The sequence below is a fragment of the Bubalus kerabau genome, chromosome 3, assembly GCF_029407905.1.
Source record: "Bubalus kerabau isolate K-KA32 ecotype Philippines breed swamp buffalo chromosome 3, PCC_UOA_SB_1v2, whole genome shotgun sequence".
In the NCBI taxonomy this organism is placed as follows: Eukaryota; Metazoa; Chordata; class Mammalia; order Artiodactyla; family Bovidae; genus Bubalus; species Bubalus kerabau.
In genome coordinates this window covers 150,670,291-150,684,046 of record NC_073626.1, presented here as the reverse complement: position 1 = coordinate 150,684,046, position 13,756 = coordinate 150,670,291, and the positions used below count along the sequence as shown (strand labels likewise).

Here is a 13,756-nt window from a genome sequence, read left to right as displayed (position 1 = left end):
ACACAGATGGCCAACAGGCACATGAAAAGATGCTCAGTATCACTAATTATTAGAGAAATGCAAATCAAAACTACAACAAAGTACCACCTCAGACCAGTCAGAATGGCCATCGTTTTAAAAATCTACAAATAATAAATGCTAGAGAGGTTGTGGAAGAAAGGGAACCCTCCTACACTGTTGGTAGAAATGTAAGCTGGTGCAACCACTATGTAAAACAGTACCGATTTTCCTCAAAATACTAAAAATAGAGTTGCCTTTTGATCTAGCAATCCCACTCCTGGGCATATATCCAGATATAAATTATATTTCAGAAACTTACATGCATTCTTATGTTCATAGCAGCAGTATTTACAATAGCCAGGACATCAAAGCAACCTCCACATCTATCAACAGATGAGTGGATAAAGACAATGTGACACATATATATGTATGGTGGTGGTTTAGTCGCTAAGTCCTGTCTGACTCTTGTCACCCCATGGACTGTAGCCTGCCAGACTCTTCCGTCATGGAATTCTCCAGGCAAAAATACTGGAACGGGTTGCTCCATTTCTTTCTCCAGGGGATCTTCCTGACCCAGGGTCTCGAACCCAGGTCTCCTGCATTGCAGGCAGATTCTTTACCAACTGAGCTACAAGGGAAGCCCATATATATGTATATATGTGTGTGTGTGTGTGTGTGTGTGTGTAATGGAATACTACTTAAACATAAAATAGAATGAAATAATGCCATTTGCAACAACCTAGAGATGATCATACTAAGTGAAGTAAGTCAGAAAGAGAAAGACAAATACCATATGATACCACTTATATGACACAATCTAAAATATGACACAAAAGAAATTACCTATAAAACAGGAACAGACTCAGACATGGACAATAGACTTGTGGCTACCAAAGGAAAAGGGGGATGAGGGAGAGGTGGATTGGACATTTGGGATTAGCAGAGGCAAATTGGTATATACAGAATAGATAAACAACAAGGTCCAACTGTATAGCACAAGGAGCTATATTCAATATCCTGTGATAAACTACAATGGAAAAGAATATGAAAAAAACTCTAATTGGAAAAGATATATGCACCCCAATATTCACAGCAGCAGTATTTATAAAAGCCAAGACGCAGAAGCAACCTAAATGTCCACCAACAAATGAATGAATAAAGATGTGATACCTATATAGATATATATACTGGTATAGTACTCAGCTATAAAAAGTATAAAACAATGCCATTTGAAGTAACATGGATGGACCCAGAGATGATCTTACTAACTGAAATAAGTCAAACAGAGAAAGACAAATATTATATGATATCACTTCTGTGTGGAATCTAAACAAATGATACAAATAAACATATTTACAAAACAGAAATATACTCCTGGATACAGAAAACAAACTTATGGTTACCAAAGGAGATGTAAGGGAGAAATAAATTAGGAGTTTGAAATTAACATACACACACTATTATATATAAAATAGGTAAATAACTAGGTCCTTTTGAATAGTACAGGGAACTTATACTCAATATCTTATAACAACCTGTAATGGAAACTTATAATGTAAATATATACATATAGATAGATATAACTGAATCACTCTGCTATAAACCTGAAACTAACACAACATTGTAGATTAACTATACTTCATTTTTTTTAAGTTTTTAAAAACAAAATAGTATTTCTCTTTAAAAAAAAATACCATCCCACACACATACACACACAGATATACTCCAAAACTGAGAAAACCAACACTCCCCCAAAATAATGTTTCTGTAGATTGTAATAATTTCTCTGCTGGCTATTTGACAAACAGAATAATCAACATTCACAAAAGATTGAGAAGACTGGGAAAACCATGCCCTCATACAGATAATACACAGAGATCTTAATTAGCATCTTCTCTTTGATCAACATTTCACAATCTGTATGAGTAAATACTTTCATTATTTACCAAGAAACTAATTAACTGCCTAATGAGTCACCAAACTCCCTTCATAAATTAACACCATCAATTACATTCCATGCAATCTTTTGTGTGTGCCAGGAGGAACTGATCATTAGTGAAACTTGTCAAACCATATTTACACAAAGCATTCTAAAATTTGGAGAATCTGACTTTGACTCTTTACAGTTCTACAGTTTCCACAGCATAATATGACCATATAATTGTGAAATAAACCTGGGATCATAATATTTGGGGTTTTGTTTTTAAATACTTAACTAGTTTTATAACTAGATATTTTTACATTTTCTTTTCTTTCTTTCATAGAAAAGAAGAAAAATTTTACTTCCTTTTTATTATAAAAATTTTTACCAAAATAAAACAGAGGATATAATATACCCAGTATTTAAAATTTACAGTTAGTAATATTTTATCAAATTTATGTTCATTGTAGTATTTTAAAGTAAGTTGCAGATAGTATAACAGCTCACTCCTAAATATTTTGATATACATCTCTCAATTTAAGAGAATTTTTAAATGAAAACTTAAATAAGTTAGTGAATTCAAAATGTAATTTGTCTTTTTACAGTTGTACATGAAGAAATGTTGAATCAATTAACATATAATTAGACATTTTTCATTGAAAGTAGACCAAAGTTTGTCCAGATTTAATTCTAGCATATTTTATAGAGAAAGATCTCAAAGAACATGTCTTTTCTCTTAATATTTATTCCTCTACATGTTTCACATGAGTTGCACCTTCACAAATTTTAGAAGTCATATAAGTTTACATCTAGATCATTTACTCTTTTTATGTTTAACTCTCATGATGTGTTACTGATTCCCAGTTGCTTGTCTTTGCCGACCTTATTCTGTCTACATGGAATGTCTTTTTACTTCCTCCTCTACACATCCAATTCCTACTCCTTTAATTTTAAGGTTACTTGTCCATAAAGCTTTCTCTGATTCCTCTGTAATGAATTAAGATGCTTTTTTTCACTGGTTCCACAATTGTGATACTTCTGTTGTTAAACTTAGATACCATCTGAGGGGTGTCTACTTCCTATACTATTAGATAATCATTTCCAAGGAGTAAGGATAGAATCTGATTCATTTTTTCCAGTGCTCACTACAGAAGCAGCACACTGTAGGCACATAAGGAAATAAGCCCCCATGTGTGGTAGTCCGTATTGACAAGCAAAGCCTATAGTTATCTTAATATCAAATGCAGAATATAAAATATGTCTAGTGAGAAAAAAAGAAAGATTAAAATTATATTTAAGATTAAAAAACTATCAAAATTAAATAGGCTTCAAAACTGAAAAACAGAATAATAAAAATTAACTTAATGGATGGATTAAAGAGCCTTTAGACAAAGCTCAAAAAAGAGTTGATGAATTAGAAAATATATTTGAAGAAATTACCAAAACAGCAGTAGAAAAACAAAGAAAAGGAAAACATGCAAGACAGGAAGATACAAAGGGTAATGGGAGAAGCTCCCTCATTTATCTACTTAAAGTTCCAGAAGGAGAAAATAGGAAAATGAGGAAAAGCAAATTTTCAAAGACAAAATAACAAAACATTCCCACCACTGAATAAAGACACAGATCCCTAGACTCCAGAAATCAAGTGAACCCACACTATGAAACTGCAGAACATCAAAATCAAAGAGAAACTCTGAAAAGGAGCTAATAAGAAAAACTAATGACCAACAAAATTTTCCAACAATAACAATGGAAGCCACAGTGGAAAAATAAAGTCTTTAGGAGCTAAAAGTAAATAATTCTCATCCAAAGATCATTAGCCCAGAAAAAATATCTCTGAAGAGTGAGATTGAAATTATTATCTCCTCAAACAAACAAAATACAGAGTTCACTATGTGTTCATGAGTGCTCAGTCGCTTCAGTTGTGGCCAACTCTTTGCAGTCCTAGGGACTGTAGTCTGCCAGGCTCCTCTGTCCACAGGATTTTCCCAGCAAGAATACTGGAGTGGGTTGCCATGCCATCCTCCAGGGGATCTTCCTGACCCAGGGATCGAACCTGCATCTCTTGCATCTCGCACACTGCCCATGGATTCTTTACCACTGAACCACTGGGGAAGCCCAGAAGTAGTGATACTACTTATATTAAGTATCATTATAAGTAGATTCCAGTGTAAGGAAATCTCTTTAAAAGATGTATTTTAGGAAGAAGAAAAATTATACAAACTTACACTTAATATAAAACACTAAGATAACAGCATATAATTTGGAAGCAGTTAAGGTATTTCAAAATGCTTACACTATTTCATAGAGGGAAGTTATTGATAACTTTAAACTTTCTTTAATATAACATGAAAAATCCTAGGCTAATCACTAAAGAATTAAATATAACATATACCTTCCAAACTAGTAGGGAGAGGGAGGATGAAATAAGGAAAAAAGCCTCAATCAACTCAAAAGAAGCCAACACAAGGTGGAAGTAGAGAGTAGAAAGAATTATAGGAAGAGCTGGTAAAATGAAAAGCCCAGACAGATGGTAAATTCAAATACAGTGTATTCATAATCATAATTAATGCAATTGGCTAAATTCTTTAATTATAGACAAAGTCTATCAAAATGGATAACAAGAAAAATCCCACCTGTGTCTTGTTTATAAATGAAACTCCTAAAGTATAAGTACACAGAGAAGTTTAATAAATAAATAGGAAAAGATAAGGAATTGCTTAACAGAGTTGGAGTGTCAGTTTTGCAAAATGAAAAATTTCCAGCTATTGGTTTAACATAACAATGTGAATATACTTAACATTACTGAGCTGTATGCTTAAAATATTTAAGATGATTAATTTAATATTATGTGCATTGTACCATAATTAAAGATTTTTAAGGATGGAAAAAGGTGTGCAAGGCAAATATCAAACAAGATAGAAAGAGCTAAGTTATTTATTAAATATTGTTATTTTAATATAATAATTTTAGTATTTAGTTAGTATTTAAAGCAAAAGTAAAGTAGAAACAAAGAAAGATGCTTCATATCAATAGAAGGTTTGATTTACCAGGAAATATAACATTTTTCAATTTGTATACACCCAATAACATATTTTCTAAATATATGAAGCAAAAAATTCATCATCATTGTAGGCTATTTTAAGATATATATATATCAGAAAAGAATAAGTCAAATAGATGAGAACTCACAGATAGAGAATACATGAGCCACACAACCAATAAGCTTAACCTAGTGGATACTATAAAACACTGTGCTCAGAAACCGAACAGTACACATTCTTTTGAAGACCACATGAAACATTTATCAAAATTGACCCCAATAGAAGCAAGTAAGTCTCGGCACATTTTTGACAATTAATATCATGCAGACCACATTCTCTGATCATAACCAACTGCAAAATCAATCACACATCTTTTTAAAGCACAGTTTTAAGGACATCATCTACTGCATACAGATTTAGGGAACTCGGTAAACACCACCTCTCTGTTTTTAAAAAAATGTCTCTGAATACATTCAACTATCAAGACAAGGCATTTCCCTATTTACAAGATTGTAATTTTCATACTACTCAATTCAATAAATGACTTTATCCAATGGCCCTAATGAGAACTGTGAGTGACCACCAGACCCCAAGGAACACAAGCCACAGGTCCCCAGCTGCAACAGTAGAGACGCCTGAGACCACCAATATCACCACAAACTCGTCAGCAGTTTTGTAGCTTTGTTTTTATAGTTTACCACTTGGAACTAATTGAAAAATTACATAAGGAGTCAGCAGATGAAGATAAAATAATCACTGTATTGAGAAGAAAGTTTTTGGAGAACATAGTCTATGTACGCATCAGTCGGCTTGCCTATTGACTCCTTTGAATTTTACCTACTAAAACTGCAGAGGAACACCTTGAAGCTCCTTGAAGCTTACTGCACAGTCAAGGGCAAAACAATATGCATGCTCTCTGCAGACAGACGGATCCCAAAGGCGTGTCTGAGGAAGCGGCTGGCATATACCTGCCCGGTCTATTCCAAACTCACAAACCAGGCAAGTCACTCATCCACAGGGAGCGAAGAGATGATGGTGAAAGAGATGAAAATAGCGTTATTCTGCCACACACCTCTCCACACACAAACATGGAATGACTGATGAGAAACTCCCTAACACTCAGTAAGGAGGAGATTTGCAATCTTTGTGAGGATTTGGGTGGGACACATGGGGGACACAGTTTCTTCCGCATCTTTACCTCCTTCCTGGAGCTGGGCTGTGATGTTGAGCTCACACTGCACTTTAGCTTTCAGCACAAGGACAATCTGCTCCTCTATAGTGATGGTGCCATCAGAATCCAGCTGTAGATATGAACAAAATACAAACAGAGAAACACATGCCACTATTTTTTTAAGCCATGACACAATCTTTCATTATTTCACCTTCTAATATAATTAAAAATTACTTTGATACCAAGCTACCTTGATATAGTTCTTTATAGAACTAGTTCTAAAGAAATAGTTCTTTATCTGAATCAAAATTCATAATCCATCAATGTATAAGATTTTAGAATAATCATATTTTACCTGCTTAGCCTAAAGGGAAAAAAACCCCATTTTTAAAAAATTAAAAAGCTATAGAAAATTTTAATTAGGTCACCCTATGTAATATAATCAGAAAAAATAATAAACATATTGAAAATTTCCTGGAATGTTACAAAGACCCAGCATTTTATTAGTCCTCTTGCTGCTGCTGCTGCTGCTAAGTCACTTCAGTCGTGTCCGACTCTGTGCAACCCCACAGACGGCAGCCCACCAGGCTCCCCTGTCCCTGGGATTCTCCAGGCAAGAATACTGGAGTGGGTTACCATTTCCTTCTCCAATGCATGAAAGTGAAAAGTGAAAGTGAAGTTGCTCAGTCATGTCCGACTCTTTGCAACCCCATGGGCTGCAGCCTACCAGGCTCCTCCGTCCATGGCTTACAATATGTCAATTATGGCACATAAAAAGGAGAAATGGACTAGAAGATTCTTTTTAGCTCTACTGAAAAATTACCAGTGAAACTGGACAATCATTCCATGTTTGGGGGTTTTGGTTTACTCATCTATGAAATAAGAGAGTTACTCCAAATGGTTTCTAGTTGGATTTTTACCTTTTTCCCTCCAGTTTTATTGAGGTATTACTTACAGACAACATAAATTAAGTTTACGGTATACTATGTAGTGATTTGATACATTTACATATTGTGAAATGACTACCACAATAAGATTAGCTAACACCTTCCCCCCGTAATTACCTTTAACGTGTGTGTGATGATAACATTTAAGATCTACTCTCTCAACAATTTTTGAGTATATAATAAAGTACTGTTAATTATAGTCACCATATTACACACTAGATCCCCGGAACTCAGTCACCCTATAGCTAGAAGTTTAAACCCTTTGACCAACGTCCCCTCATTTCTCCCACTCCCCAAGGCCTGGCTGCCACTAATTCTACTCTCTCTGAGTTCAGCCTTTTTAGGTTCCATACAAATGAGAACATACAGTATTTGTCTCTTACTTATTTCACTAAGAATAATGGCCTTAAAGTCAATCCATGTTGCACAAAAGGAAAGATTTCCCTCTTCTTTATGGATGGATCATATTCCTCTGTGTGTGCGCATCACATTTTCTTTATTCATCCATCCCTTCACAGACACTTAGATTGTTCCCATGTCTTGGCAATTGTAAGCAATGCTGCAATAAACAAGAGGGTACAGACACCTAACCTTTGAGATAGTGATTTCATTCCCTTTGGGTATTATCTAGAAGTGAGACTGCCAGATCATACAGTAGTTCTATTTTTATTTTTTGAGGAACTTATACTTTTTCCAGAGTGGTTTTAAAAATTTACATTCCCACCAATAGTGTACAAGTGTTCCCTTTTCTCCTCATCCTCTCCAAATCTTGCCTCTTGTCTTTTTGATGATAGCCATTCTAACAAGTGTGAGGTGGATACCTCATTTTGGTTTTGAGGTATATTGCCCTTTTTATTAGTGATGTTGAGAATCTTTTCATGTACCTATTATTTCTTTTGCTGTGCAGAAGCTTTTTAGATTGAGGTCATCCCGGTTGTTTATTTTCTGTTTTGTTGCTTGCATTTTGATGTTATATCCAAAAAATAACTGCCAAGATCAATGTCAAGAAACTCTACCCCTGTTTTCTTCTAGTAAGTTTAGAGTCTTAAATTTAAGTCATTAATCCATTTGGAGTTAATTTTTGTGAGTAGTATAAAATGGGGGTCTAATTTTATTCATTTGTATATGAATCCCATTTTCCTAACACCATTTATTTAAGAGACTGTTCTTTCCCCTGTAGGTATTCATGGCTCTCTTGTCAAAGAGTTATTTCTGGGCTCTTGATTCTGCTCCATTGGTCTATGTGTCTGTCTTTATGCCAGAATTCTGCAGTTTTGATTACTGTAGTTTTGTAATAAAGCTTGAAATCAGGTAATACAGAGTAGATCAGTAAACAGGTATATAGTCTTAAATATTTCTGCATAGTATTCATGGGCTTCCCCGTGGCTAGAGGTAAAGAATCTGCCTGCCAATGCAAGAGACACAAGTTTGATCCCTGGGTCTGGAAGATCCCCTGGAGAAGGAAATAGCAACCCACTCCAGTATTCCTGCCTGGGAAATCCCATGGACAGAGGAGTCTGATGAGCAAAGTCCATGGTGTTGCAAAGAGTCAGATACAACTTACCGAGTTCACATTTATTTTAACGTGAAAGGAGAAAATAATCAAAACGAATTTTTTGGATTGGGATACACACCATCATTTAGCTAACAGACTAACACAATGCAGATTGTGAGTTAAAGGCAGCTACACTAAAAGTTTGCCATAAAATCTCACTTATCAAAAAGGGAGAACATGGAGAAGGAAATGGCAACCCACTCCAGTATTCCTGCCTGGGAAATCCCATGAACAGAGGAGCCTGGTGGGCTACAGTCCATGGGGTTGCAAAGAGTTGGACATGACTTAATGGCTAAACAACAACAGCAACAACAGTCTTCTCTTTGCTTCCCTAAGAGAAAGAAAGAAATTTAATAATAAAAAAAAAAAGAAAAAAAAAAAAAAACAAAAAGGGAGAACAAAATGGAAAGAGATGAGTCACCTGAGTGGGCAGGGAGGAAAATCTGACTTCTTCCAATATTCTCTAGAAACAGTCAGGCACCATTCAAATTGTTTTGGTTTTTTGCTTTGTTTTTCCTGGCTGTTTCTCCAATTCAATAGTTACTTTCTTTTACTTTAATCCCAGAAAACACTGGGTAACCCATGACCAAGTTTCAAAACTATAAATTTGATTGAAAGAAATCTGACCTTAATTATTAAACACGAACATTTCAAATCACACGGTGTACTGTTTTTACCTGAACACATTTATTTTTGTTTCCTTTTGTACAGATGTAGCCTTTTTACTGGGATAACCTTTGCAGGAACATAATCGTCATGAAAACTACAGCTTCTAAAGATAATTTTGTTCTTAAAAAAAAATGTGGCCGGTTTAACCAGGAGGTAAGTTTGATTAGCATGTGCTAACTGATGATCTGTTAAATTGATCTTTAGTTATTTCATCAAGTGAAAGTAAGAAAATGTTCGTCTTTTATATTGTTTTCTCTTCCACCTATGATACAGAAACACATGTTCTTTACCATAAAGGGACATTAAAAATCACAATGTATTTAAACCAAAAGAGCAGTTTTCATATTCAGTGTCTGTTATTCCAAAAGCAAAAACTACATCCAAAACAAAGCAGCACATTTAGAAAAATACATTTTAGCAATGTTTCCTGTGCAAATGACCATTTGTAATAGGGAAGAACACATCTGACTCCATAGTGGATCTGTTTCTTTTTCTTTAACCTTTGTGCTCTGTTGCCTATGCTTAGTCAAGCTGGCTCTGCACCTTTTGTCAAAGAATGCTGCCTACAGCCTAAAATATTAATATATATGATAGCCCAATCTCAAGACTCTGACCTTTAAAGATATAACACTCTTCCATTCATATAGTGATAAAAAGTTGGAGTTAAAGGATTAAAAGATTATGTTTATTGAATTCTGTTTGTCAGTGACTAAGACAGGAGAGTTCTAGAAACACCCAACTCTTTTAGATAAACGCTTTGCCAGCAGCTCTCTTCTCTCCAGCTTTGTGACCAAACGTGAGTTCCACTGTATAATTCGTATCCAGAACAGCCACCTCTGCCCCTTAGAACAGAATGACATTTTTTTTAATTAAAATTGGAGTAAATAATTAGAGACTTGAGTTCCCCATGGGCTCAAAAAAGACAGATTTTCTTGGAATGAAAGAAATACAAATTACCTTAGTCAATGGAGTGATACCACTCCAAAGGTGGTACCTTATGGAGAAGCTAACAACCAAAGCCACCATGCTAATTGTCATAGGGGATTCCAAACTGCTTACTACTTTTCCATGGGGTTGGCCAAGACTTTGTCAGGTTTGCATCCCAGTCTGAGACTCTCCTTGTGCAACCCTGCTTCCTCACCCTGTTATCTTTCTCAGGCATTACCCTCCAATAAACATCTGTACCCCTATTCTCAGTCTGTTTCCAGAATTCACTAACAGTAAAGAAAAATTACAGACATTAATACAGTCGTCCTCATTGCCATGTGAAAATGTGACTGGGAAATGTATTGCTGGGCTCTGCAATGATGCTGGATGCATGAATTCATGGCCTCTGAACTGATCTGAGGGAAAGGAGGGGGTGGGGGGTAGCTTCACCAACTAAAGACCACAGAGTTATTCAAAACAACTGAAAGAACTGGCCTATGTTATCTATTTTGTAATGTGATCCAGTGTTTCCCAGATACTAAGCATTTATTATACACAAGCCACAAGCTAATTCTGCTTAGATGAGTTCCCTCTGTTGTTCTATCAATATATTAAAACTTTTAAATATATGTCCTGGCTGGGAATGAAGAAACTGAAGACCAAACAAGGTGTCAATGTATCTATGCAAATCTCTTTAATGTAACCTTCAAATTTTGTTTAAAGTGCCAAAAATGTAAATATTATCACAAACTGTCATTTTACATAACTCAATCTATAAACATAAATGGAAATCATTGTTAAGCAACGGCTCTAACCAGAGGCAATTCTGCCTCCCAAAGGACCATGGGCAGTATCTGGACACATTTTTGGTTGTCACAGCCAGGTAGGGTGGGGGGTTGCAACTGGATCTAGTGTAAAAAGGACAGAGATTCTACTAAATATCCTACAACGGACAAGTCAGTTCCCATAACAAAGACTTACATGGCCCAAAATGTTGAGAAACTTTGACTTAAAATTATAGAAAAAGTGTTCAATGTCCTGAGTTTTCTAAAGTTAAAAGGAAATATCCTTCCCATGGTAGCATAGTGATTTTTTTTCTTTGTTGTGTTAAACAATGTCTCTCCATTTCCTTAGAAAAATTAATCTGGGACATTGAATAAAATAAATGGTTAGAGGTCATTTGCCCCTTATATAAGGAAGCTGCATTTTCAAGCACATTATCCAAATACCTTATGAGACAGAAACATTAGAGATCACCCGAGTTCTATCACTGTCACCAAATTCTTAGTTTTTTTCATTCTTTCACATTCTTTCTGTTATCTGGGTGAAATTTTTCAGGTATGAGCATACTCTACTTTTGAGCATTCATTGACAATTTAATTGCTCAATGACAGCGTACCTCGTTTGATTTTTTTTTTTAACAGATTTATTTCACGTGAACTATCCTGGTCATATCAGCAGGGAAAAAAAAAACTGCACGTTTAGAATAACTGAAATTTTAACTGGCCGTTTGAAAACCAAGAACATAGTATTAAGTTTAGACAGTATTCGTGCATAATGCCTTAACTAATTGGGGGCTTTATTTGACGGTCAAATGCGCCCCCTTCCGAACAAAAGAGAGAAATAACGTTGGTTTGAGTCATTCGGTCACAGGGCTCTTAAACTGCATTCCACTCAACACTACAAGCATCTCTTTCTAGCTCGTCTGAAAAGCTCAGTGTAAATCCTATATTTTATTTGATTCAAAACAATGTGAGGATGAATTATGACTTGTACATTAGAGAGGCTCCTTTGTGAAAGATCACCCAGAAACTCTCTGAAGGATACTAGCAGTCCGAAAATGACAATTGCCACTTATTTTAAAAAACGAACAACTCAACTTTAACACATTACGTATATTTTTCTATCTAGTTTCCTCGCTTTAATGATGCATGATTCTGCATTAGCGAGATCCAGTTATCCTTTCAGGCAGTGGTCTCAAACAACCCTAGAAATTTAAGTTCTCAAAACGGACGGTAAATTGCCAGCAGACAAAAAACAATTTAATTAAACAGGGAACCAAGAAATCTAACAGTAAGAAAAGTTCCTCACCTCTCAATCTCACTCTACCGATCCAGAAAGCAGTGGTTCCTAAATATCCTCTGACTTAGCAGATGCCAAGATGCTGGCCGGAATACCACCCCAGGACATCATTCGCCTAAAGCATATCTCTGCAGCTCCACTATATGCCTGTCAAACTTGCCGGGTGCACCTCTGTGTGTGCGTGTCTGTCTGTCTGTCTGTCTGTCTGCCTCTGTGTGCGTTAGTGCGTGGATGTGTAAGGATGCGCGCACCTTGATCTCAGCCAAGTCCCGGCGTTCGGCCCTAACGCCGGGTTCCGGCGGGTGGCTCCGGGAAGCAGGTGCCTCCGGGCACTGGCTCTTACCTGGGCTCCGGCGAGAATGCAGCAGCCGAGCAACAGCCACCCCCAGAAATGCAGCGAGGCCCCTGGCCCGGCCATACCCAGACCAGTCCGAGCCAGGAACTGGAACATTCTTCCCGGAGCCCGGGATAAGCTCCACACTCGCAACTTGGCCGGCGCGAGGCAAACTTGTCACTGGGAACACGGCGCAACTGGGAGTCGGGTTCGAGGCTACCGGCTGGGATGCCCTGGACCAGGCTGTCCGCACCGCGTGCGTTTGGGGTTGGGTCTTGCCTCTCCGAGTCTCGCGCTTTGGTCTGTACTTCAGGCTGAGCTGCTCGAGTCCCGGCCTTAGCTCGCTGGCCCCCCGCCGGGTGGATGCGCGCGCGCCTCCCGCGCGGCTGCTGGAGCGGCAGGAAGGCGCTTGCGCTCCTCTTCCGAGTCGCTCTGTCCCGCAGCTCAAGGGAACCCGAGGGCGACGGATCCGGAGCGCCGCTGCTGCCACCCGCAACTCGCATTGTCTCTGACTCCCTCCACTCTGTCCCACGTCCCGATGCCTTGTCTCTAGGGGCACCCTGGGTCGTTGAGGAGTGTCCGAACTTTCCTTCCTGTGCAGACGCGGGCTGACCACTAGCCGCTGAGACCGGAACAGCGTGGTTAAAGGTTTCGGAGGCCAGGTGGATTCCCTATCCACGACTCTGAGCTGAACAGTACCTACATCTCTAAAGTTCTGATTGCCTTTCTCTTTAACCACTGTACTAATAATGCCTGTGGGGCGCGGGGGCGGAGAGAGGTGCTACTCCGACAGAAATCTCTAGGTCAAAATTTTTTTGGAGCTTTATATTTTTGGATCCAGGCATTAAAAAAAGAACTAGTTTTCTTTAATATTTTTCTGTGTGTAAACACCTTCGTTTGAGACAAAGTCTTTTTCTTTATTTTTCTTAGAGGCATAATCTTCAAGATGCCAGAGACTGCTTCACAGACATTGAAGAATATTCAGTCTCCCAGCATCTGATAAAATTTCGAAAGAATGATTCCCATAGATGAAACACAAATTCACTCATGTCCTCTTGACAATGAGCGTCTGAAGTGTTACCACTAGCTTTCATTGGAATGCCGAA

General features: G+C 37.4%; 1 protein-coding gene across 1 annotated transcript in view; it reads right to left on the bottom strand.

The window, feature by feature from the left end:
* PTH2R (parathyroid hormone 2 receptor) overlaps positions 1 to 13,253 on the bottom strand; it is a 99,233-nt gene extending 85,980 nt beyond the window's left edge. Inside the window, exons 1-2 of the mRNA XM_055573318.1 lie at positions 12,660 to 13,253; positions 6,164 to 6,266 (exon numbers count right to left, since the gene is read on the bottom strand). Coding sequence (XP_055429293.1) covers positions 6,164 to 6,266; positions 12,660 to 12,767 — 211 coding nt within the window. The 5' untranslated portion in view covers positions 12,768 to 13,253. The remainder of the gene's footprint in view (positions 1 to 6,163; positions 6,267 to 12,659) is intronic.
* Positions 13,254 to 13,756: the final 503 nt, after the last annotated feature.